Here is a 23,324-nt window from a genome sequence, read left to right on the forward strand (position 1 = left end):
TCTTCACTTTTTAGATATGTAAAACGTTTTGTGATAAGATTTTTTGTGGAAAGTGGGGAAATAATATTGGGAATCTATTCTTATATAAGCATGTTGATGTCCGCTTGTCTATGAACTTTCGGACTTCATTTCCCAAGAACGCTTGCGGCACTTTTCGAAAGCACAAGACCCGTCATGGCTTTTTGCAGCACTATATTTTAAAAATAGTGTTTGGATTGCATATTTTCCTGTGAAATGGCAGTGGAAACTCTTGCACCTGATTGGGAATTTGACTGTTTTGACGACGGTTCACAGAGTGAGTTAATGCAATTCGGTCGATTGTTTTTCAAGTGACTGCATCATCTTACAGCAGCTAGCAAGTTAGCCTTAAATAGCTTCGTTTCTTTGATTATGGAATGCAATTGTGCCGAACAGTTCATCAAACTGAAACCCACGTTGCTTTGATTTACTGTCATCTATGCTTACTTATAACAGTCAACAATAATAGACTATAAGCTAACGCTCCGTCCAAACATCACAGCTGACAGATTGTTAAATACCCGAGGTAAAGAAAGTACTTCCGTATTATGCATACTACCGATCACAGTTTAAGATACACTTGCATCATTTAATGAGTCCCCATCACAAGTTCCGAATGGAATCGGTATCAAATTATAATGCTGCGTCGCGTGGCATTCATAAAACGACGAACCCTCGGACTTGCCTTGTCGAAGTACTGATAAAAGATCCCTCCCAACAGAAATACATACAGAAGTTCAACTCAAGAATTATGCCAAATTTTTGGAAGAGTACACAGCTCAGCTGAGGGGCATTGAGGAGGCTCTCGATGACTCAATTGGAGATGTTTGGGACTTCACGCTGGACCCCATTGCCCTGAAAGTAAGGAAACCACAATCATTGTGAATAGTAACAATTAGCAAAGCAAAAAGTGGCACAGAAGTTAGCTTTAGCAAACTGAAGCAATTGATACCACTTGTTTATAAAATTTGGAATGTTCCTGATCGATGGCCAGAGCAGCTGAAAGTACTGAAATGTCACTCCTATTTCCACCATTTGTGATGTTTAGCATCTTTATGTTTGGAGGAAATGGGTGGAAACATGCATGTCAGAGAATACGTTCCCAACTATGTTTTGGAATTGTTTTGCTGGGGAAGGGACTGATATACTTGACAAAACAGATCAATCAGGAAATACAGGCACAAATGGCTCATCCAAATGGACAGTGGTCCAAAGCATACTGCCAAATTGGTCACACAGGCCATTACAATGCCCCGATGTTAATTATTTTGAAAAATTATGAGCAGATCTGAAAGGCATCTGTGAGCAAGGTGGCCTTACCCTGGCTTAAGTTACATCAGTTCTGTCAGGATGAATCCTCTAAACTTCCTTCCAAATATTGTAATGAAATGTATGAAGAAATCTGCCATGCAATAAAGTAATGAAAACTAAAAAAATAAAGTTGAAAAAACTCTCATTATTCTGTCATTTAGTTATTTCACCAATATTTTGTATTTCAGCTCATCCCACGTGAGCAGTCTTCCTTGTTGGAGTTGATTAAAACAGACAATAAGGTAAAGATTAAAAAAAAAAAAAAAAAACGCACATTGATCTATTTCAGTGATCATTAAAAGATCAGATCTGAAATGTTTTTCTTTTCATGTTGATTTGCAGGTCCTTAATAAAGTCATCACAGTATATGCTGCTCTGTGTAGTGAGGTGAAGAATCTCAAGTATGAGGTAAGCATGTAACTGCTCAGTTTCAAATCTGCTTGTGTTCTGTGGCTGCCACAGTATCTCATTTCATTGCTCATTGTTTTCTGTGTGCTATTATATAGTGTACTGCACATAATGAAACTAGAATCATTGCACTGGTCATGTTCCCTCACAGGCAGAAAACAAGTTCTACAATGGTTTATTGTACTATGGCGAGGGAGGTAATCTGCCAGTCATCTACTCCTTTTTTTCCTTACCAATATAATATTGCTCATTGTTTCAGTCTGGATTAATAAGACTCATGCATCCCCTTTTAACAGTGTCTGACCTTAGCGTTGTTGAAGGCGAGTGCCAAATTCAGATGGGCAGATTCATCTCCTTCTTACAGGTAGCGAATGAAGGAATTTGTTTAATAAATAACAAAATAGTAGTGTCTTATTTACAGCACAAAAAGAATTGACTCATAATTGTCTATCAGGAACTGTCCTGTTTTGTGTCAAGATGTTATGAAGTGGTTGTCAACATTGTTCATCAGCTGGGCGCCCTCTACAACAGCAACAAGTAAGTTAACATAAGTCACGTGAAGAACAGATGGAAATGTTGATATATTCATGCTTTACTCACACTCCCCATTAATTTTCTGTAGCATGTGGAATGTTAACTGTAAAACTGTTAGAGCGGGGCTCACTCTCAAGAACCACACGGGAGACAGTATGCCTTTTGCACACTTGCAAGTGGAGAAATCGTTCATCACTGTGCATACAGCGATGTTCGGACAAAGTCTGACTTTGGATTCTTGCGCGAGCCTATTTATTGAGAGAAGCAGGGTGGGGGTGAGAGTGGAAAGGTTTGGTGAACCCCTGGCCTCTGGTCAAGTCAGAGCAGGGGGTGTTTTACGATGTTGTGTAAAGAGAACGACTTTGATTGCTTCCTCTGCATCAGTTCAAAGGATCTTAGCACTTTGTTCTTGTTAAGACAGGACAAGGTTGGTTAATTTTACAGGTTACATTCCAACATAATCATAGGATCAAACTAATCTATCAACCCTAACCAAAACTAAGCAGTTGACTGATAAATTTATATTGGAGCAGGAATGGAATTATCTTTGCACTGTCCAGCTCATTCATAAAGCCTGACCTTTGTACCCGTAACTAACTGACCAGTAATCTAATATTTCAGGGCTGCAACTAAAATTATTGATTCATCGGGTGTCCATTTCCAGGTAAGCCTTCACATATCACCTGTGGTATTTTTGGAGGAATTTCCCTCTGTATTCTTTTTCCGTCCGCAGATAGTTTATGAACATCTTGGTGATTTATTAGTGGTTCTACTTACCCTTGATGAAATCATGGAAAATCACGGGACACTCAAAGATCACTGGAAGATGTATAAGAGGTAAGCCACGGTAGTTTAATTTACGGAACAATTGATTCGTAATTCACATTTTGGCATACATTTATTGCAATAATTTGGTTGCAGGTTATTGAAGTCTGTGCACCACAATCCTGGGAAATTTTCAATTGCCGAAGAGAAACTGAAACCATTTGAGAAGCTCTTGCTCAAACTTGAAGGACAGTTGCTCGATGGCATGATACTGCAGGTAACTTCCTTTTAAATAGCAAATAATCAAACCATTAACCAATTAATCAAGCCTGACCAATGCTGTCTCGCACAATGCAACAGGCATGCGTTGACCAGAGGTTTGACGATCCTACCAAAGGAGTAACTATAACCAAAAATGCCTCTTTTGCCGAGGAGTTTGCCTTCAATATACGGACCATCTTCTCCAATGTGGAGTCCAAGATTGGTCAGGTTTAAGTCATGTGATATTTGTTCACCAAACGTTGTTCTAACGTAATTATGAGTGATTTGCGTCTGTGTGGTTTACAGGGGAACCATCAGAAATTGATCAGAGAGATAAATACGCTGGAGTGTGTGCTCTCTTTGTGCTTCACTTTTACATCTTTAGAACTGTAGACAAAAAGCTCTACAAATCACTCCTAGATGTCTATAAAAAGGTATTCAGAAAAGTCCCGCTGGATTGATCACTTCTTATTCCATTGACACAGCTTGTTGAAGCTTTCGTGTTTGTACTTCAGGTTCCAGCTGTCACTCTGACTGCCAACATCATCTGGTTCCCCGACACATTCCTGCTTAGCAAGGTTCCCGCTGCAGCTAAAATGATAGACAAGAGAAGTATTCAAGCCATCCGAGTGCATCGAGACACCTTCCTTCAGCAAAGAGCCCAGACACTGTTGAAGTAAGTCATCTGTGTCCTTTTTTTTGTTGTTGTTAGAAGGTCAGCAACAATTGCAGGTTTGGTAACATGATGTCGGCCTGTCTTCAGGGATGTTCAGTCGTACTATGTGTTTGTAACGTCATGGATGATGAAGATGGAGTCTATTCTGTGCAAGGAGCAAAAGACTGACAAGATGGCTGAAGACCTTAACAGCAGGTGTAATGTATTTGTTCAGGTAAAACAAATCGAGATGACTTCATTGACCCGTCCAAATCTTTTTTTTTTTTCTGTGACAACTTACTTGGTGTTTCCTTTCACACAAAGGGTGTCCTATTTGCATACAGCATCGGTACCATTATCAAGACCACCATGAACATGTACATGTCCATGCAGCGGCCCATGACCAAGACCTCTGTCAAGGCGCTGTGCCGATTAGTGGAATTGTTAAAGGTGCGTTACCATGGAGGCTGTCAGGACTTGGCAGACGTACTGATCTTGTGTCATGTCACTGCCCCTCAAGGCTGTGGAGCACACGTTTCACAGACGGTCGATGGTCGTCGCCGATTCTGTCTCTCATATCACTCAGCAGCTGCAGTCGCAGGCTCTCAACGCTATCTGTGTTGCCAAGGTAACGCACACGCTATATGGGATCACATGACATTTCGCTCCTTGTGTATCTCCCCTCCAGTCACTTGTTATTGCTGCATTGTGGTTGGAGACTCCAGTAGTGTAATGGTGGGACAGTGGTAGCATTTTAACAAATCTCTGCAATTTGAAACCGTTCCTGGCTTTGCTAAAAACACATGTTGGTCATTGTTGGGAAACATGTCAAATGATGCAAGTATGGAAGATTTTGACCTTGTGCTCATGACTCGGGAACGTGTGACTGGCTCAGGAGCATATGACTGGAGTCATGAGTCTCTTTAAACCAGTGGTCCCTGACCTTTTTTACGCCACAGACCAGTTGCGTGTCAGAAATATTTTCGCGGACCGGCCTTTATTTAAATAAATGATCTATTTATATAAATGAATAATACATTTATAATAAATATATAAATACGATGAAATAAAATGATACGACTGGCATGAAAACAAGTATAAACGACAAAAAGATAAAACTCACCATTACGTTGAATTAGTGGGAGCACTGAGCTTGTTTCTCAGAAACGAGGCGGTCCCATCTAGGCGTAATCGGAGACAAGGACACCCGAAGTGGTCAAGGTTTGTCTTTTAATGCAGGACGCTTGGTCTCCATGTGCCAAAGCAGTTTTACTAACAAGGCACCTTCATTGCCTCCTTAGCTAGCCTGAGTGGGCTTGGCGCGTCAGTCACCGGTGGCGATAAATCCATATTTTAAGTAGGACTCCAGAAATTTTCTTTTAAATGCAGCTTTCTTTATTTTAGAAGTCGTAGCCTCTTCTTCCGTCTCCTCATTGGGCTTTTTTCCCTTTCCAAAGAAGCCTTCCAAACATCTATGTTTCTTGCTAATTTTTGCTTGCTTCGCGGGCTCGACTGACGTGGCATGTCACGTGACCGAGACAATTATATTTTTCAAAAAAATTTGTATTCATTTTTGCTAGGTTTGCGGGCTCGACTGGGGAAACATGTCACGTGACCGGGATGAGCGTCTTGACCTGAACTATTTGATTGTCAATAAAAAATAAATAGATAAGTAAAAACTTTTCCCTGTGCGGCTTGGCGGCCCCGTACCAAGTGACCCACGGACCGGTGGTTGGGGACCACTACTTTAAACAATAGCTTCCTTGTTTAACTCGACATGAGTGTGTCATGAGATGTATGTACTCCATGTGAACAAGACAACGTCTTTGTTTAAGTAAAGTCATGAGTGTATCATGCGATGTCCATACTGCTTGTGAACAAAAGAAGCCATACATTTGTGAAAACCCCACCCACTGCATTAACTCCATAAAAAATAGCCAGGGTCTAGGAAGAGCGCAATTCGAGCCACACTTTGTGTGTCTGGTTTCCGCCCTTTTGCAAAAGTCGTTGGCCAGTGAAGACAACTCTCTGCCTCTGTGAAATTCTTGATAAATGTTGATGAATCCAACAGTCATGAAAGCCCAAGGATCAAGCATTACGCCACACTCTGCTTGCTCATTCTTGCCTGTTTTTGTTTGTCCCCAGAAACGAGTGATATCTGACAAGAAGTACAGCGAGCAGCGTCTGGATGTGCTGTCCTCCTTGGTGCTTGCCGAAAATGTCCTCAGTGGACCCAGCACAAAAGAGAGACGTCTTGTCGTGTCTTTGGCTCTCTGTGTTGGCACTCGGATGGTAAGTGCGCACCGTTCAGGACACTGAGCCATCATTTTTTCATATTTGACTGAATGCAATGGAACATTTCTATCAGTCATCAACAATACTGGAGACTGTCATGGACCTTTCGTCAGTCTGTCACAGACATACTGCGCACTCCTAGGGTTAGTGACGATTCGGGCGACGGACAATTAAACACTAAGTTAAAGTCCCAATGATCGTCACACACACATCTGGGTGTGGTGAAATTTGTCCTCTGCATTTAACCCGTCCCCATGCCAAAACACTTCCATTGTCGTAGTCTTTAGTCGTTTCTGTCATTTGCCAGCAAAACAGAAGTCTGCCAGCGGCTCCTTTTGGTGACGGAATGCCCACTTCTGATGATTTTGCCGTCTCTTAGTTTGCATACTATTTGCCTATCTTCAAGCTGCAGCTGCAATGAACTTCCTGTTGTACAATAAACCTCTCTGGCTGCCGTTTGTCGTAACCCGTTTATCTGTGGCTGCGGTTGCACGCCATCTGTTTCAGTTGATCGAATTACCGTGGGGTCGCATTCATTCTCCACCAAATAGTTTAACTATCACCCCTTGTTGACGCCTCTTAATCCTCATCCACATCAATACATTATGTATGAATAAACATCAAAAATAAAACATCAACCTTAAATACATGTAGGTTTCTGTTCAAACATCGTAACAACAATAAAACATATATCATGTCCATCAATTACTTAATTTAACACTCAATCGGGGCCAACTATGATCATGGGTGCTCCTGTTAACATGTGTAAATATATTGCTTAAGCGGTTACCGTTCATTATGGCAAAGCTAAATAATATAAAACACAACTCAATCTAGCAACGGTTAACATAACATGTAATCAGACTATGATCATGGGTGCCCCGACGTTAATATGTAAAATTGTAATGCTTAAACTGTTACAGATTATATTATAGCAAAGCAAGGTATCATAAAATAATTCAAAATTGTGTGTAGTCAGTCTCTACTCATGTTAAGCTTTGTCACCAGCTTCTGGCGGGATTTAGAATTGCGCTTTGAGCCAATTCGCGCCTGGGCCAAATCTAATAACACACCTATCACCAACTCTTATTAACCGTTCAGGATTCAGACTCCCGCATATGTCGAATTAGAAGTATTGTTGTTTTCTGTGTGTGCTGCACTTTAACACAGTGTACACAGAACAACAACAAAAAACTGTCAAAAGATATACAAAGAACTTGTGGCATTGCAATATAGCATACCTCTAAGTTATATATTGTCATGAACGATTCCCGGTCAGCATTGTCATATTATATCACAATGTGATGAATATTTCAAATTCAAAGCATGATGTAAATAACATTTTACACGCTGTAGAAAACCTTCAGAGATGAGGAGTTGCTTCCACTGCAGCTTGTGTTGAAGAAGCTGGACCTGATTAGTGAGCTGAGTGAGAGGTAGGAGATGACAGGATCACACTCAACAACTTGGATACGATAGATGTGTGCTTATGTGGGTTTTTTTTGTGTTTTTTTTTTTATAAACTTTCTCTTCTAAGGGTCAAACTTCAGTGCGACTGCAGTTTCCTCTACTGGCACCGAGCAGTGTTCCCTATCTACTTGGATGATGTCTATGAAAATGCAGTGGATGCAGCACGGATGCACGTAAGAACCATAACCTTGTTATTCATCGAATTCATGTCAGTTTTATCTGCATTGGAACTTTGATTTTATGGTGGTTTATTCTAGAATTGGCTGTAATTCACAACAAGGCCAGTACACGGTGCTGTGTTGCTGTGAAAAGACAGACTGGTTAGTCAAATGTTGCCAGGCTCTGCTCATAACTAAAGAGAATTCACACCATGAGAGACTTGAGCAGGCTAAATCATGTCAGTCTGGCGGCCATGTTGGCAGTGGTAGTGTTCATATCATTTCGGGACATGCAATCCCCTCCAAAATTACTGGAACAGCAATGTCAAGTCCTTTGGTTTGTTGTAGATGGTTCAGGTTCCCAACTCTTATTCCATCGTATCTTTTTAAAATTTTCATTCAGTGTCGATAAGATCCTATTTTGGCCGACAAGAAGCCACTAAATCAATATCAACTGTGTCACATGGTAAATAAATGAATTGGTAAGTGTGAAGCACCAGATCAAAGTATAATACTTACCACTGTTAGGCTCAACACGGTTCATTATTTGAAGTTTTCATCGTTACCATGTGATGACAGATATTTCAGTGTCTTTTTGAGGTGTTTTAACTGTGACCTCCTCTTTTGCGTTGCTGCCCTGATTGGTTCCTGCAGTACATGTTTAGCGCCCTGAGGGACTGCGTGCCTTCAATGCTGCAAACCAAACACATGGAGTCATATGACCAGCTACTGGAGAGCTACGACAAGGAGATCATGGATGTTTTCAATGAGGTGAGTCAATGGACCGCAATAGAAAGGAAGTACCAAAATGACAGAACCAAAATCAAACCATTTGCTCTTTTTGTGTTGAATTAAAGCACCTGCTGGATAAATTGTGTAAAGAAATAGAGAAGGACTTGCGGCTTTCTGTTCACACGCACCTGAAGCTGGACGACAGGAATCCGTTCAAAGTTGGAATGAAGGACTTTGCGCACTTCTTCTACCTCAAACCCATCAGATTCTTCAACCGGTTCATTCATATCAAAGGTTCTGAAAAAGTGCAGCTCTTAATAAGACCTCCAATCATATTTACAATCGGCTAAAACGGCAATTCTCAACTAGTGCAACCACTTGACACTATCAAAAACAAAATATAAACTGTGCACACATAAAAATAACATGTGCAAGATGTCTTTCTGAGCACATAGTTGCTGTTCATAATCAGTGCAAATGTCCTTCCAGAATACGTGACCCACTACCTGGATAAAACGTTCTACAACCTCACCACTGTGGCTCTTCACGACTGGGCCACTTACAGCGAGATGAGAAACCTTGCCACACAGCGTTACGGGCTGTCAATGACAGAAGCACACCTGCCGAGTCAGACCCTGGAGCAGGTCTGTCTGTTGCTTTGGAACATATCATGATGGCAATGCGATTAACATTTCTTTTAGATTGTGCCTCTCATGCAAATTGTGCAATAGAAAAGATTTAAATGAACCAACATTTGAGCTGATGTCGATAGATGCAGCGGCCTTAAAAATGGCGTGTACTCGAACCTTTGCCATGTCTCTTCTTAACAGGGGCGGGCAACTTATTGCATTTGCAGTTCATGCTATCCTTTTGAGAAGGCAAATGGATCTGTTTTCATCTAATCAATCTTCCCTGAGGCTCCACCATTTGCCTTGTGTAGGAGCAGATGCACTGGTGGCGCTGGGGAGTTGCGGGGCCACTGAAATATATGATAATTGACATGGAACAAATTTGATAAGTGCTGATAATATTCTCCTGACACTGCGTATTTCCATCAAGGGCCTGGATGTGTTGGAGATCATGAGGAACATCCATGTTTTTGTCTCACGCTACCTTTATAACCTCAACAACCAGGTCAGAATTGTAACCTTCTTGTTTCTTTTCTTAGCAGCACTACCAATGCTACTGCTGCTGCATTGTGAAGTATTTTATAAAGTAACAACTATTATTGTCTCACAGATCTTCATTGAGAAGGCAAGTAACAACAAGCACTTGAACACCATCAACATCCGACACATCGCCAACTCTATCCGCACCCACGGCACTGGCATCATGAACACCACGGTGAGTGTACACGGAGATGTGCTTTGAGTTTATCATTTATTGTATTAGCTCACCAGGAGCAATTTATCTCCTTCAGGTGAACTTCACCTACCAGTTCCTGCGCAAGAAATTTTACATCTTCAGTCAGTTCATGTACGATGAACACATCAAATCCAGGCTCATCAAGGACATTCGCTTCTTCAGAGAAACAAAGGATGAATCCGACCAAAAGGTGTGACAAGTAAATTTCTAGAAAACCAGAAATTTCTGAGGATGGAAATATTTTTTCTTAACATTGTCTGATGATTGTTGTAGTATCCTTTTGAGCGTGCTGAGAAGTTTAATCGTGGCATCAGGAAGCTGGGCATCACTCCTGATGGACAGAGTTACCTGGACCAGTTCAGACAGCTCATCAGTCAGATTGGTAAGATCTGCACACAAATGTTCATCTTACTGTGTGTGCATGTGCTTGCCGGTATGCACTTTTTTTTTATTTATTTTTTTAAAGTTCTTTGCTTTATCTGAATTGACAATTGCGCATAACGTTCATCATTTCCTGTTTTGTTTTGTTTTATTATTTTTCCATATTTCATTTCTGTGTATTCCATCTTGGATGATTAGTTTTCAGAAATTTGTTGGAGGAATGGATGCTTCCAAAATATTTTGGTTTAAGTAGTCTCACAAAACTAGATGAGTCATTACCTATAAAATTATTTTGCTTGGTGTTTAATCTTCGTATAAGAAAATCATATTGTTTAAAGCTTTCAAATGTGTAACATTGTGTCAAGTCACTTAACGCGGGGTGCGCACTTGTCTTCAAGGTAACGCCATGGGTTACGTGCGCATGATCCGCTCAGGAGGTCTCCATTGCTGTAGTAATGCAATTAGGTAAGCTGCCGAAATACATTAGGAATTCCAAGAGTGGCTTGGATGGATGCCACCAGTCAAATTAAAAATGAATTAATGCTATTTATGAATGATAGTTTATTTGTCTTATGGGTCTTGTAGGTTTGTCCCAGACTTGGAGGATATTGTTAATTTTGAGGAGCTGGTAAAGGAGGAAGGACTGTCGGAGGAAACTCGAAGAGCTGCAAGGTAACACCTCGGACTACCATGCTGACATTCTGTCTTTTATGTGAATTAGGATGATGACACATCTAGATGAACGTAGTGGAAAGGTCACCTCTCGATATTCGATTGTCGTATACAGCGTCCTGGATTCCGTATTGGGAGATTTGACGAGCAACTCTGCCGAGGGGACGGAATACTTCAAGATGCTGGTGGAAGTGTTTGCGCCTGAGTTTCGACGTGCAAAGAACATGCACCTGAGAAACTTCTACATGATTGTGCCCCCACTGGTCAGTACGGAGGCGTGCTAACTTCTGCTCGCTGGTCTAATGAATAGCGATAGCATTCGATTTTTTAAAATATAGTACCAATCTGCTGAAATGGCGTCACGTTACCATAAATGACATATTTTTGCTAAATGAGACCTATTGAAGCATCTAAAATTAATATGCACAGCACCAAAGAAGATGTTAGATTTTGGGTTTGGAATTTGTGCTTTTGTGACGACATTTTGAATACATTTGACACCAGCACATCAATTTCTCCTTTAGACTGTGAACTTTGTGGAACACTCAATCAGCTGCAAAGAGAAGTTGAACAAGAAGAACAAGATGGGAGCTGCTTTTACAGATGATGGATTTGCTATGGGCAAGTAACCTTCATTGCTTGGGGAAAATCGTAAAACGCATGCATGAATGGCTCGTGATTCTGCTTTTCTATTCTACCCTCAAGGTGTGGCATACATCCTGAAGCTGCTGGATCAATACTTGGAGTTCGACTCCCTGCACTGGTTCCAGTCAGTCAGAGATAAGTACAAGCAGGAGATGAACGCCATGGTGAAGGAGCAGCATCTTCAAATTGCCAGTCAGGATCAAAAGTTGCTCCAAACAATGAATCTCACCCAGAAAAGATTAGATCTCTACCTTCAGGTATTCACTTCATGTAACCTTGCCTCCCTCTTTCATTAGCTTTGCTACTTCTTGAATAGGCTCATTATCTGACACGGAGTATTTTTGTTCTGTTTGATGTCCATCTGCAGGAGTTTGAGTTACTTCACTTTTCCTTAAGCAGCGCCCGCATATTCTTCAGAGCGGACAAGACAGCAGCCGAGGAGACTCAGGAAAAGAAAGAGAAAGGTTTATAAATGAGTCATATATTGTTTTTTAAAATGTACTTCTAGTAAATGAATTATAAAGTTAATGGTTTTGGTCATCCACCCCCTATAGAAAACGCCTCTAAAGCTGGAGGCTCTTCCGATGGAGCCAACACTCCAGAACCTGGATCAAAGTGACCTTGTTGTGATTTGAGCAGCAAGTGACAAAGAATGAAAGAGAATGTGGAATAGGTCAAGACTGTGCTGTAAGGAACATTTGGCTGACATCAAAAGGCTACAAATTTGACAGAAGAATGTCTGATAGAATTTGTGTACATATATGCTTTTATCAACGATTGTGTACTTATTAAGACTTACTGTGTACTGTATTTTCTGTTTATCCATTTTATGTACAGCTTAACATCAATAAGCTCACGGCCCAAGGTGAGCTGGAGCTTCTACAAGCTGACTTTGGGGCGAGAGGCCTGCACTGGCCGTTAACCAATAATAAAAACGATAACATCTAATGGTTTTTTGGTTGTACCCTAATCAGTGAGCTCAAAATTTGATTTTTCATTTGCAAAGTAGCCTTGAGAAATGCAGAACAAGCATGTACTTTTACACAAATGCCATGTTTTGTCATAGGTGGCGTGATGATTGTTTATGGCCTTTGTTCTCAATGCCTCATTATGCATAGTAGCAAAATGTTTGTGTGCCATATTTGCATACAGCTCATTTTACTGTCCTTTTACCACATTGTTAAAATGTAAATGTGCCTTTCTGAACTGTAGGTATAGTATATTTGATTTAAAGAATAGATTAATATAGAAATAACCACTGAATCTCTTGCACAATGCAAGACTTTTTTGCAGCACTGATAATTGCATTTTACACATTTCTTAATTTTATATTCATTGTAATATTTGCCTAACATGACATTCCATCAATTTACCATCCTTGGGTACATATTTGAAAACGAATAAAAGTTGCACTTTGCATTATTTTTGTTTAGCGCTTATACATAGTGTGTGTGTCATTTTTCCCAGTATTTTGGTTGATGAGCTCTTAACTACATACAGTACAAGAGACGTAATTCAGGAAAGCTTTTGTCTCCTTTAATACAAAGATGAAGCGGTTGCCTCAAGAAATACAAGACAGATCTGCACTGGTTTCTCCACAATTTTCCCTATGAAATTCTCCTGTTCAAACTGCTTCAACTCACTTTTCTACTTATGCTTAGTACTGAAAACTATATTTTTTGTTGTTTTTGTGACCACGTTGGTTTTATTTTTTTAAATTTGAGAAACAATTCCTTGTGTGATACTTAATTTGATGCCCAAAGTGCTATGTTCCAAGCTCTAGCAAATATCCTGTTCCTTCCACATATTGCATCCATGCTCACCTCAAAAACGAGGTACAAGGCAGGGCAAATTTTTTTCCAAAATAGATGTCATATATATATATACTGTATACACATAGATATTGCAATCATATATACACATTCAAAAGTACATGTTCTACTTTGTGTGATGTAAAGAAAAAAAATTTACACAATTCTTAGAAAATTGTAACAAAGACAGTTAAGTGTTTTGTTTGCGCTAAAGCAACATTTTGCCGGTGTCTGGTCTCAAGAGTAATTTGTCCATATTGGTGGACACCAAGTAGCCCACACATCACAAGCTAAACGTTTGGAGACAGTCATCAGGAGAAACATGAAATCGGAAATAGCTGGTGGTGGAATAAAAGGAATAAAGGGTGAGGAATTGCAAATACTGGTACCTGAACCAAGGGAAGAATGGAAACAAAACAAATGCAGGAAGTGTTGGGACAATAAAAAAAGCACAAACAAATGTTGTGTTCTTTTATTACTAAATATAGTGCAACAATAAACATTGCATTTCTTTCACCCTTTCACTTGAGTCTGAGGATTTTAAATTTGCCTTCCCCCTCGCTTTGTCTGCTGTTTACAAACGAGGGTCACTACTCCTTCCTGGGAGAATTCAGGCTTCAGACTCAGATGTAAACATAACACAGACCCTGCTCAAAACGAGACAAAAACAGGGGGAAACAAACAGAATAAAAACAAAAGTGTTGCTGTTTTGGGCAGCATGAAATTTTGGAACGGTAGGCAGTTCTGACGTCAGACTCGCCTCTCCTCCAGTCAAAGAGACAAATCATCGAGGAATAAAAACCAGGCTGTGAGAACCACAGCGCCCTCCCTGGACGACAGCATTATGTGCAGGAACAGCTGTAGCTTTGCGAACAGGTCGGCCTTAGAAGGCCTGCTGAGCTGGGTTGTAGTTGAATGTTGTTGGCACGTGAGGCCTCTCTTCCAGCTTGTCATACTCCAGATGGAATTCCTTAGATTTACAGGCAATTTTGGACAACAACAAATGAGCGCTGTTGCTATTTTAAAAGACCGCTTAGAACTTAGCAGCAGAGCATTTTACCTTGGCCACTTTTCTCCAGTTAAGACAATCGAAAAAGTAGTAGGTGCCCCTCTCGTAGGTGTTGGTCTTCAGTGTCGGCTCCATACCAGGGGCTCTTGTGATCCAAAGCCGTTCCTCTTTGTGGTACCGCCAGTCCCGGTTAAAGCTGGGCAGATGAGTTGTAAAAAGAGGATGATTTAAAACCCCAGGGAGTACAAGACCCAGGTTGAATAATTCATTATCACTACTCACAGTTCTACTGCTGCCAGAAGCTGTAGCAAGTCGCCACCATTCATGTAGTACAAGTAGAACAACAAGTCTTCGCCGTATCGAGACAGTTTAATAGGAGCCAGCTGGATGCAGGACAGCAAAACAAATAAGCAAAGGACCAAAATGCACCACTTTAACGCACTTTGAAGACTACAGCCATTTACAATGGAGCCTCTTAAGTCAAATCCGTTGAAGTAGACTTCTGATCAAATACGCTTCTAAAGTCACGTAAATGCCACGCATGTCGACGCACAAGAACTGCACATCTTGTGGGATTTCGCTTCTGTGAGCATTTAGTGGTTCTTAAACTTTTTGGTGCCGTCTCTACAAAACGCGAGACATGCCTGTCTTGACTGCTCAGTACAAGTTACAGCTTAAGTGCATATCCAAACCATTTCAACAAGGTAATTACAGAATTATATCATCTTAAATATAAATTAGACTACTGTATACAGATGATAAAAGATCAAATTCAGTTTATCATAGACTAATAATATGACTAACGTGGCTGACCGGCATCTCAAACCAAACTGCATTCAATTCAAGAGGTTTTACTGTACTTTATTTACCTTGTCCCTTATGTGGATATTTGTCAAGTACTCCGATGGAACATGGAAGTCTAAAATTGCAAAAATTGCAAATGTCAACTAAGTCTTTTAAGAGAGGAAACTTGTATCCATGTTCGTCTCTTACCAATATCTTGAGGTCGACAGGGTGCTGAGGCCCAGGGTGATGCGAACTTGGGATAAAGGTTTCTATCAAGAGAGGAAGCAGGGGTCAGTCACATTTTGAGGATGCGGTCCATCAAGAGTATTGCTTGCTGAGGCGGCTACACTCGTACTCTGGTGAATTTAAATTGAGACCCAGCGTTGTGAGGTCACTTCCAAGAGCCAGGTGGACCATCCCGGGGTCCGTTTCTGCTGCCCGGATGAACGTCAAAAGGCCAATCATACCAAATTGGTCCGTTACCATGCCTGAGGGAATGTTCGTCACCCGACCTGCGGCCACGAGACATGACGAGGGTTTAGAGCGCACTTCTTATCATCAATGCCTCATCAGCCAAGCTAGGCAAACTCTCCTCTAATCTCTTACGCCGTGAGTTTGTCAACCTTAAACTTCTCTCTCCATAATATTGCAGCAGTACACTGCGAGCGCTCACCATCGGGCAACACCTGGATCCCTTTCTTCTGGTTGTTGTTCTGCGCCGAGGCCGTCTTGTCCCCGGGGAACTTGGGCCCATCTGTGTTGGAGGTGCTCTTGCTTGTTGAGTTCAAGTTCTAAACATATCACAAGAACAGAGACAAAAAAAATGGTATGAGATCACAAAGGACTGTTTGGGATCCTGTGTTGTTGTGCACTTACAGTTTTATTGTCATCGCTGGTCAACGACGGATCCTTGTAATTTGGGCCAGGCAATGCGGGGAAGTCCTCATTATGAATTGAGAAATCCTGCGTCTGTTCCGTTGATGGTTTTGTCACCATGCCAACTTGTTAGTTGTTGATCAGCAACACAACAGTGGGACAGTTTTAGACAAAAAAGTAATTGCCATAAAACCGGTATAATTTGATATTCGGGTTTATCCAGGCTTCTTAATGACGCAAATTGTTTATGTGCTGATTAAATAGTGTTTGAAAGAAACTTTCTGCAGCCTATTGGCCTACCATAGGGAGCCCTGCCAGCCAGCGGGTTAAGCACAGGTGTTGGGTTGCCGGTCCCTTCTCTCCGACTCCTGTCCGCTAACGCGGGGAAATCTGACAGATCCAGTCCCGCCAGATTTTCACTCCCATCTGCACAAAGGGGGACAAAAACATGCTATCTACTCAATTCACTAAAATGTGGTCTTCTGTGCACGACAAAAAGCCTTCACAATGCAATTTTTGGGCATTGTCTGTGCTGAGAAAAAAAAAATCAAAAAGAATTTGTTTAAATAGTGAATTTTGGTTTAGCTATAATCTGTAATAATCAATATTAAAATAAACAAACAATAAAAAAAACAATGAATCATTGAGATACACCTTGTATTGTTGGTGTTGGAGGGGAAAAAAATCTTCTACTTCTGTAGACACATTGGTTTAACGTACTGACCTGTCCCATTGAAGATATTGCTTGATAACGAGTTGTTCATCCCAAAAGCCTGGTTGCGGTTCATTCCAAATCCGGACATGCTGCATATATTACAGATTAGACATACTTAAAAATGCTTTATACCACACCCGAAACTCTGGCAGAGAAAATTGGTATGTAGAAAATAAACTTAAGACTAATCAAGTCTCATACCTGTTTACAGTGAAGGCTTGGCGTGCTGGTTGTTGTTTGGGCATACATATGATACTAGGAGAGCTGCGATTGGGGCTGCCGAGGCCTGAGCTGCTCATACTATTGGTCCTGCCGCTCATGCCAATGCCTTGACCGACCTGAGAGTGGTTCAGGATATTCCTCGTGTTCATCGGTAAAGACCTGAAAGAAAGAAACAGGGAAAACATTTATTAGTCCATATTTTTTTTCTCGAATCACATCAGGTCATTTAATTCCAGGTGAATTCAAGTGTTGTGAGCCTGGCACCTGCTCGGTGATGGAGGGGTATGGAGGGACATGGTGGGGACACCAGTTGTCGGGGTGATGTGACTTTGTAGCTGCGTACTTTGTGTTAGATTTCGGTTTAACTGAGGCGTACTGTTGCCCATGCCTCTTACCGAAAAGCCGAGTGCACCTGCAAAGGAAAAACAATCCTGTATTGGTAAAAATACAGAAAATACAGCCAGGTACTCCAATTAAAAGTCCATGCATTCAAAATGTCTACAAAATAACACTTTTAGTACCCGTATGATGTTCAGGTTTGTGTTAAAATACACTTACGAGTCCTACACAATATATTTTTTAACCATTTAAAATATCCTCAGTGTGTCACTGTTTCCGCACTCACTTTGTGGACCGTACAAACTTGCACCAAGCTGAGATAGCTGCCCCGAGGATGAGGACGGTGAAGGTGACGACAGCATCTGGGGAGAAACATTCCATGAAGGGATAAGTCCTTGGATAGACAGTTAACCAAGCTAGGACGAAAGAAAGCTCACGTCTTTGTCCGAACGATGCGGGAACATCGACGGCTGGTTGTAATACATGCTTTCATCAGTGAAGTCGTTGTCCACTACCTCCACAAACTTTCTCGAACCAAACATGCCTTTTGTCACCTGCAAAGAGAGTTAAAATATTATAGCTATGTATGAAGGGAAGTGTGACAGGTAAAAAAATAATACAATCAAAGTTCAGGTTAGCAATAGGATTTGAGTGAACTCAATCAGTATTGTGTGGCTCCACTTGTTTACCTTTACTTATCCTGGAGGAAACTACTGCAATTGCCACATGTTTATACGTCTTTGTTGACATTTTTTGCTAGTTTTTCTCTTATTTATTAGTTTTAACTTTTGGGATTAAAGATGCACGGAGTGTCCTTTTGCTTGCGAGCCACGTGAGCTATAAAATATATCCAGACATAAAAAGGCACCTTTGTAGTGCTTCTTGTATTTGACACAGATATAGATATTTAGACAAACGCTTCAACAGAGTGAACAGTTGGCGACACATATAACGCGAGGCGCCGATTACAAATATGACATTACGGAACAATACATGGTTTGGAAGTGCAACGTTTCTGTTAACTTAATGTTTAACAGTTTGCCATAGTATATATTTTCTCACATTTTCGGTATCTGTTTGCGATGCTAACATGCTAGTTAGCTAGAGACATAGCCAATGTAGGCAGGTAGGCTATAAGCAGATGCCGTGCTTGTATATAGCATTAGCTTAGCTAATGCGGCTTCGCAAAGCAACCATTATGCTAGTAACCATTTTTATCTGTGCGCTTTTTTACGCGTATTACGTAAATCTATGTGTTTAGGCATACCAGCGTTGGTAGCAAGAAGAGGCTAGAATGCATATACCTCGAGACAGATGTCTCTTTCTCGTCTCAATTTACGCTCCGTTTGCCAAAGCAGCGACAGCGACAATCAGATGAAGCTAATAGCTAAATGAGCCGTTCCCCCGCGAAGAGGCACAGGATAAGACCGGGGCTAATTTCTCTCATTCATTTCAACGACCTGAGCTGCGCGTCGTGTTAGAAAAGCGATATACAATTTTTAAAAATCGGCTCACCGCATCAATTTCACTTGACTTCGTTAAATCCAAGATGGCTGTGTTCTCAACCGAAAAGAGAAATAGCCTTTACCCTTTGACCTTACAACCTGCAGACCACTTCCGTACACAAGCCCGAACAAGTCTGTAGTTCTCATGGGGTGATGCTCACCACCGAATAACAACGACGAAAACAACAACAAAGACTACAAAAATTTACATTGGAAATGTACACCTCTAAAACTACTGCCACGCCCCCTCTATCATTAGAATCTTTTGCATTCTAAACCCCGTAGCTCGCCTTCATATGGTTTCACTTCTCTTTTCTATTAGGTTTCACTTATGGGCTTCAATTTAATAATCATCTTTACTTTCTTTGCAATTTAACAAATTACAAAAGCAAACATTTGCGGAAATAATTACAAAATAAGGAGTCGCGGTAGCATTGTGGCGTGTGAGTGTCAATGGTTGTTTGTCCTTTTGTGCCGTGCAACTGTGTGTAACACTAAGTTTACCAGCACACTTGTGATCCTAATGAGGACACACAATTTTGAACGTGGATGATAAATGAGGATTTATTATTTCTTTGTATACTTGGTTGCTTGGTTTTTAATTTGCTCATCCACTCCCCACTTTATCTTTCACCGTCCCCATAAATTACTTGTGGCAAGCACGAATGGAAAGAAGTGACAGTGGATTTATTCCATGCTTACTAATTTGATGGAGCTGAGTCTGCTGATCTGATTATATTTTTAAAAACACAATATATGCTGTGCCATTGGGAGTACTCAATTCTAACTTAACAGAACTTATTATATCAAAGTTATAAATACATACATGTGATTGGCCAAATGATACAGAAAAGGGTGGTTGGATGTAGCGAGACTGTGGTACCCCATAATGCCTGCATGGGAAACAAGTGAGACAAACATTGACTTATTAAATGGTTCTTGAGGGAATTGTCAATGTTGCGAGTGTTCCATTGTATCGGTAGCCCATCAGAGAAGATAGTTATTTAAATCTCTACTGGTCATCAGCCCACAGTAATTACACGTTCGCAATTTAGTGACATTCAATAAAGTCACCATGAATAAAATTATAGCTTTCCAAATAAAAACAATTCTGCTTGATAATAATAACTTGTCATTTGATTATCAAAGGCAAAATGTGGATCATAGTTCTTTATTAGATTGTGCAGATGGCACTGTGCATCTAGTAGTGTGATGCAAGATATCCACACAATACACTTTGTCAAACTTGTCACAGCTTACTGTAACATTTCTGACTTTGACTGTCCAAGTAATGACACCTCACTGACTGGAAAGTGTCAGGACAAAACAAGTGCATTTTCAACAATGACAGATACGGATATTCCACATGTGCTAGTTTCCTGTCAGAGCGGCCCAATCTATAAGAGAGCGAAGAGGGAAGAGGACGTGCCAGTGAACAAAGACCAGGGCCTCCTCTGATAAGGAACATGACATTTCATCTAGTTGGCTCCAGTTAAAAAATATCTTGTAGCTAAAGGCATGCAAGACGATGAATGTTGGTGTTAACACTTCTGGAATTGTTATAAAAAAAGAAAGTTAAATTGAAAGTAAATGTACATTTGATCATACACTTGACCGAATGTAACATGAGTTTATGCTGTTTGGTATCATCTCTCTTCTTCTATAATAATTGCATTAAAATGTGAATGCTTTCAAGAGGAAACGATCCAAACAATCAGATTTTTGTCGCATCATCTTTTCTGCAGACGAAGAACTGTGTCCAGCCTTATCAAAACAGGATATGTACGACTTTGGCAGAAAAAATAAAAGAATCCCATTATGCATATCCATGACATGCTGTGCCCCTCCCTGTCTTTCCCTTTGTCCCACCTCTGTCAGCACAGGGAACAAGAAGGGGGGGAGTCATTTAGGACAAATGGGGAGGAGAGAGCTGTTAGTGGTTGCCTTGAAAGTCAGGCCAAAGCTCAGAGGCACCGAGTTAGGCACTGGGGAACATCCACTCAGGGAATCTGATGTTTTTTCAGGTGATTATACTGGATAAAAACATTGCTAACTGTTGGCGATGAAGATAGTTATGGATCAGATTTGTCGGAAAGTAGGTAGTTTTATTTAAATGGGTATTATTTATGTGATCAGTGCTATTGTATTTTACGCAACTGTGTCGTTTTTGACGACATGAAATGGTGTGCAGTGATTAGCATCCTGATCGTTACATCATTCATATTTCTAATCTAACAACTGCTGTTTTCTACATGTTTTCATGCACTTTGGAGCTGCAATTGGGGCGTTACAGTGGACTGAGATGAAAAATACATAAAGATGGCACCCGATTACCTCAAATTCCTGTGAAGGAGCAGCAAAATGGGAAATGCCATGCGAGGTGTCATCGCCTTCATTCCGTCAAAACGCTGTCAGCGCTTCCTAGTGGGGGACCTGGAGGAGATGCCGCTTGATCGGACTCTGGACCTGAGTAGCCGTCAGTTGCGCCAATTCCCTGTTGCTGCTTGTGTCTTTGATGGGTTGGTGAAGCTCTATCTGAGCGACAACAACCTTAGCAGTTTGCCTGATGAACTAGACCGCCTGAGGAAGCTTCAGCTTCTGGCTCTTGACTTTAACTGCTTTGAGGAGCTACCTGCAGCTGTCTGCAGACTGCCTCAGCTTAACATCCTTTACTTGGGTAACAACAAACTCTTCTACCTCCCCGAGGAACTCCAAGACCTGAAGGAACTTAACACCCTGTGGCTGGAGACAAATTGCTTTATAGTCTTCCCAAATGTGGTTTGTGAGCTTCCCAATCTCAAGACCCTGCACCTTGGCTACAACCAAATACGCTGCTTACCCTATGAACTTAACAGGCTGGAAGAACTGAGAAGTATTTGGCTGGCTGGGAACGAGCTGACAGAGTTCCCGCCAGTGTTGTTGGAAATGCACTTCATTGCTGTCATTGACGTGGATCGAAACAAAATCCAGCGCTTCCCCGCCCTCTCGCATTTGCAGGGGCTAAAACTAGTCATCTATGACCACAATCCATGCGTCAATGCACCAATGGTGGCTGAAGGAGTCCGAAGGGTCGGGCGTTGGGCGGACTGCTCCGACGATGAACAGGAAGATGAAGGTTCGAAAGCCAAGGTCTCAGAGATGGAGCCAGAGGAGGAGCCCAACGTTTAAGGTCGCGTCACAAAGTGACATTCAGCTGTGGAGAGGCCTGAAAGGACAGGACGTCACTCAAGTGGATCACTTGAAGCACAGGGGTGTGCAGAGGCCTTCATACCATTGGTATTTGAGCCATATATGGGAAGGCAACATGTAACATGTTGGACATAAGGAAAAAAAAGGGTTCCTAAATCAAAATGACTGCAGCTCGCTACAGGCCAAAGAACCATATTTAGTTACTACTGTATATAGTACGTCAAAATAAATACCAATAGCATTTATTCATTTGATTGCATTTTAGTATTTCCAATGAAGGGCCAAGATAAGGTTATGTAATGCGAGTTTATTCTTTTGTGTGTGTGCATGGTGTGTTTGTGTGTGGAAGGGGGGGGGGGGGCTCACATGCAAAATATTTTTCTGGTGCCCAAAAACTTGATTGATAGAAACAGTGTACACCATGTGGGTCTTTGCGATGAAAAGCATGCAGTGTTGTTGTTTTTTTTTGCCACAATTACACTTATTTTACAGTTTGGCAATTTGGCTGAAAAGTTCAGCCCTTTTTCAGGTTCTCTGGGTTCCAGCAGAAACTGCATGATATATCAAAACCATGTGTATATTGTCAACTATTTTGTGTTGGTTTGGCACTTGGACAAAAAGATAAAACATCTTAAATTAGGATTGCAGAGCAGTGGTATATATCACTTCACTGAGGCTAAATGCAAGGATGGATATAAATCAAATGATGGATGGGGATTTCAGACCATTAGGGCACTCCAGATCCGGAATAATGCATAATTCATCTGATAGATTGGAGATGTCGTTTGAATGAAGCCTGCTAATGGCTTTTATTGTCACCGCATTCCAACCCTATTATCAATGGGTTGCATTTGCAATATCATCAAATGCTCTGTAAACAGCACACTTTAGGAGGAAAAAGTGAAGAATAAAATGTTTCCAATATGTATTCAGCGTGTTCTTTTGTAGTCTAACTGATAACTATTTTTTTCATTTCACAAATCCAATGTTTTATTTCTTTACTTATGTATATTATGTAATCATCTCTGACCATAAATAGCATTATCCAATGGACCTCATCTCAACAACAAGCACGGAGGTCTTTAGAGAATAAAATCATTATAGACGAGTGGGAAACTTTTTTGACGTCTTGCAAGACATCTTCAAAACAGAGCATCATGCGAGTTCAACTTTCAGTAGCACATTCACACAGACTGAGACAG

At 41.0% G+C, this 23,324-nt stretch overlaps 3 protein-coding genes across 5 annotated transcripts; 2 read left to right on the forward strand and 1 right to left on the reverse strand.

Moving 5' to 3' along the window:
- Positions 1-129: 129 nt before the first annotated feature.
- On the forward strand, positions 130-13,109 carry washc4 (WASH complex subunit 4). Its single transcript, XM_061284285.1, has 33 exons — positions 130-295; positions 740-879; positions 1,518-1,571; positions 1,672-1,737; positions 1,889-1,934; positions 2,034-2,101; positions 2,192-2,274; positions 2,893-2,935; positions 3,005-3,108; positions 3,193-3,313; positions 3,397-3,520; positions 3,604-3,731; positions 3,813-3,973; positions 4,061-4,187; positions 4,277-4,402; positions 4,473-4,580; positions 6,098-6,244; positions 7,604-7,683; positions 7,785-7,890; positions 8,530-8,646; positions 8,733-8,901; positions 9,097-9,251; positions 9,667-9,741; positions 9,847-9,951; positions 10,028-10,162; positions 10,246-10,354; positions 10,752-10,818; positions 10,939-11,025; positions 11,141-11,288; positions 11,550-11,646; positions 11,731-11,927; positions 12,038-12,134; positions 12,225-13,109. The coding sequence occupies exons 1-33, from the start codon at positions 235-237 to the stop codon at positions 12,287-12,289; spliced, it is 3,516 nt and encodes a 1,171-aa protein (XP_061140269.1). The 5' UTR covers positions 130-234; the 3' UTR covers positions 12,290-13,109.
- Positions 13,110-13,184: 75 nt separating this feature from the next.
- Positions 13,185-19,186, reverse strand: cnot2 (CCR4-NOT transcription complex, subunit 2). Its single transcript, XM_061284288.1, has 15 exons — positions 18,944-19,186; positions 17,866-17,982; positions 17,715-17,790; positions 17,354-17,501; positions 17,069-17,248; positions 16,877-16,956; positions 16,453-16,578; positions 16,153-16,277; positions 15,950-16,067; positions 15,632-15,788; positions 15,484-15,545; positions 15,360-15,409; positions 14,773-14,873; positions 14,542-14,686; positions 13,185-14,451 (listed from the first exon to the last, which is right to left on the reverse strand). The coding sequence occupies exons 2-15, from the start codon at positions 17,968-17,970 to the stop codon at positions 14,365-14,367; spliced, it is 1,560 nt and encodes a 519-aa protein (XP_061140272.1). The 5' UTR covers positions 17,971-17,982; positions 18,944-19,186; the 3' UTR covers positions 13,185-14,364.
- Positions 19,187-20,855: 1,669 nt separating this feature from the next.
- On the forward strand, positions 20,856-23,172 carry lrrc10 (leucine rich repeat containing 10). Of its 3 annotated transcripts, none has more exons than XM_061283153.1 (2): positions 20,856-20,957; positions 21,227-23,172. In XM_061283153.1, exon 2 carries the CDS (start codon positions 21,295-21,297, stop codon positions 22,099-22,101), a length of 807 nt encoding a protein of 268 aa, XP_061139137.1. In that variant the 5' UTR covers positions 20,856-20,957; positions 21,227-21,294; the 3' UTR covers positions 22,102-23,172. The 3 variants fall into 3 exon arrangements, with proteins under 3 accessions (XP_061139137.1, XP_061139135.1, XP_061139136.1); XM_061283151.1 differs by having other exon boundaries at positions 20,857-21,028; positions 21,207-23,172; XM_061283152.1 differs by having other exon boundaries at positions 20,861-20,957; positions 21,207-23,172.
- Positions 23,173-23,324: the final 152 nt, after the last annotated feature.

This window comes from Syngnathus typhle, linkage group LG7 (genome assembly GCF_033458585.1).
Source record: "Syngnathus typhle isolate RoL2023-S1 ecotype Sweden linkage group LG7, RoL_Styp_1.0, whole genome shotgun sequence".
Classification (NCBI taxonomy): Eukaryota; Metazoa; Chordata; class Actinopteri; order Syngnathiformes; family Syngnathidae; genus Syngnathus; species Syngnathus typhle.

Bases quoted from the DNA above. Each gene is read 5' to 3' on its own strand.
- washc4 (XM_061284285.1), top strand. From the start codon at position 235: ATGGCAGTGGAAACTCTTGCACCTGATTGGGAATTTGACTGTTTTGAC. The intron at 3,974-4,060 runs GTAAGTCATCTG...GCCTGTCTTCAG, and splicing joins AGAGCCCAGACACTGTTGAA to GGATGTTCAGTCGTACTATG. The intron at 11,026-11,140 runs GTAACACCTCGG...TGTCGTATACAG, and splicing joins GAAACTCGAAGAGCTGCAAG to CGTCCTGGATTCCGTATTGG.
- cnot2 (XM_061284288.1), bottom strand. From the start codon at position 17,970: ATGTTTGGTTCGAGAAAGTTTGTGGAGGTAGTGGACAACGACTTCACT. The intron at 17,249-17,353 runs GTGCCAGGCTCA...TCTTTCTTTCAG, and splicing joins ACCCCTCCATCACCGAGCAG to GTCTTTACCGATGAACACGA. The intron at 15,410-15,483 runs GTAAGAGACGAA...TTGCAATTTTAG, and splicing joins CTGTCGACCTCAAGATATTG to ACTTCCATGTTCCATCGGAG.
- lrrc10 (XM_061283153.1), top strand. From the start codon at position 21,295: ATGGGAAATGCCATGCGAGGTGTCATCGCCTTCATTCCGTCAAAACGC.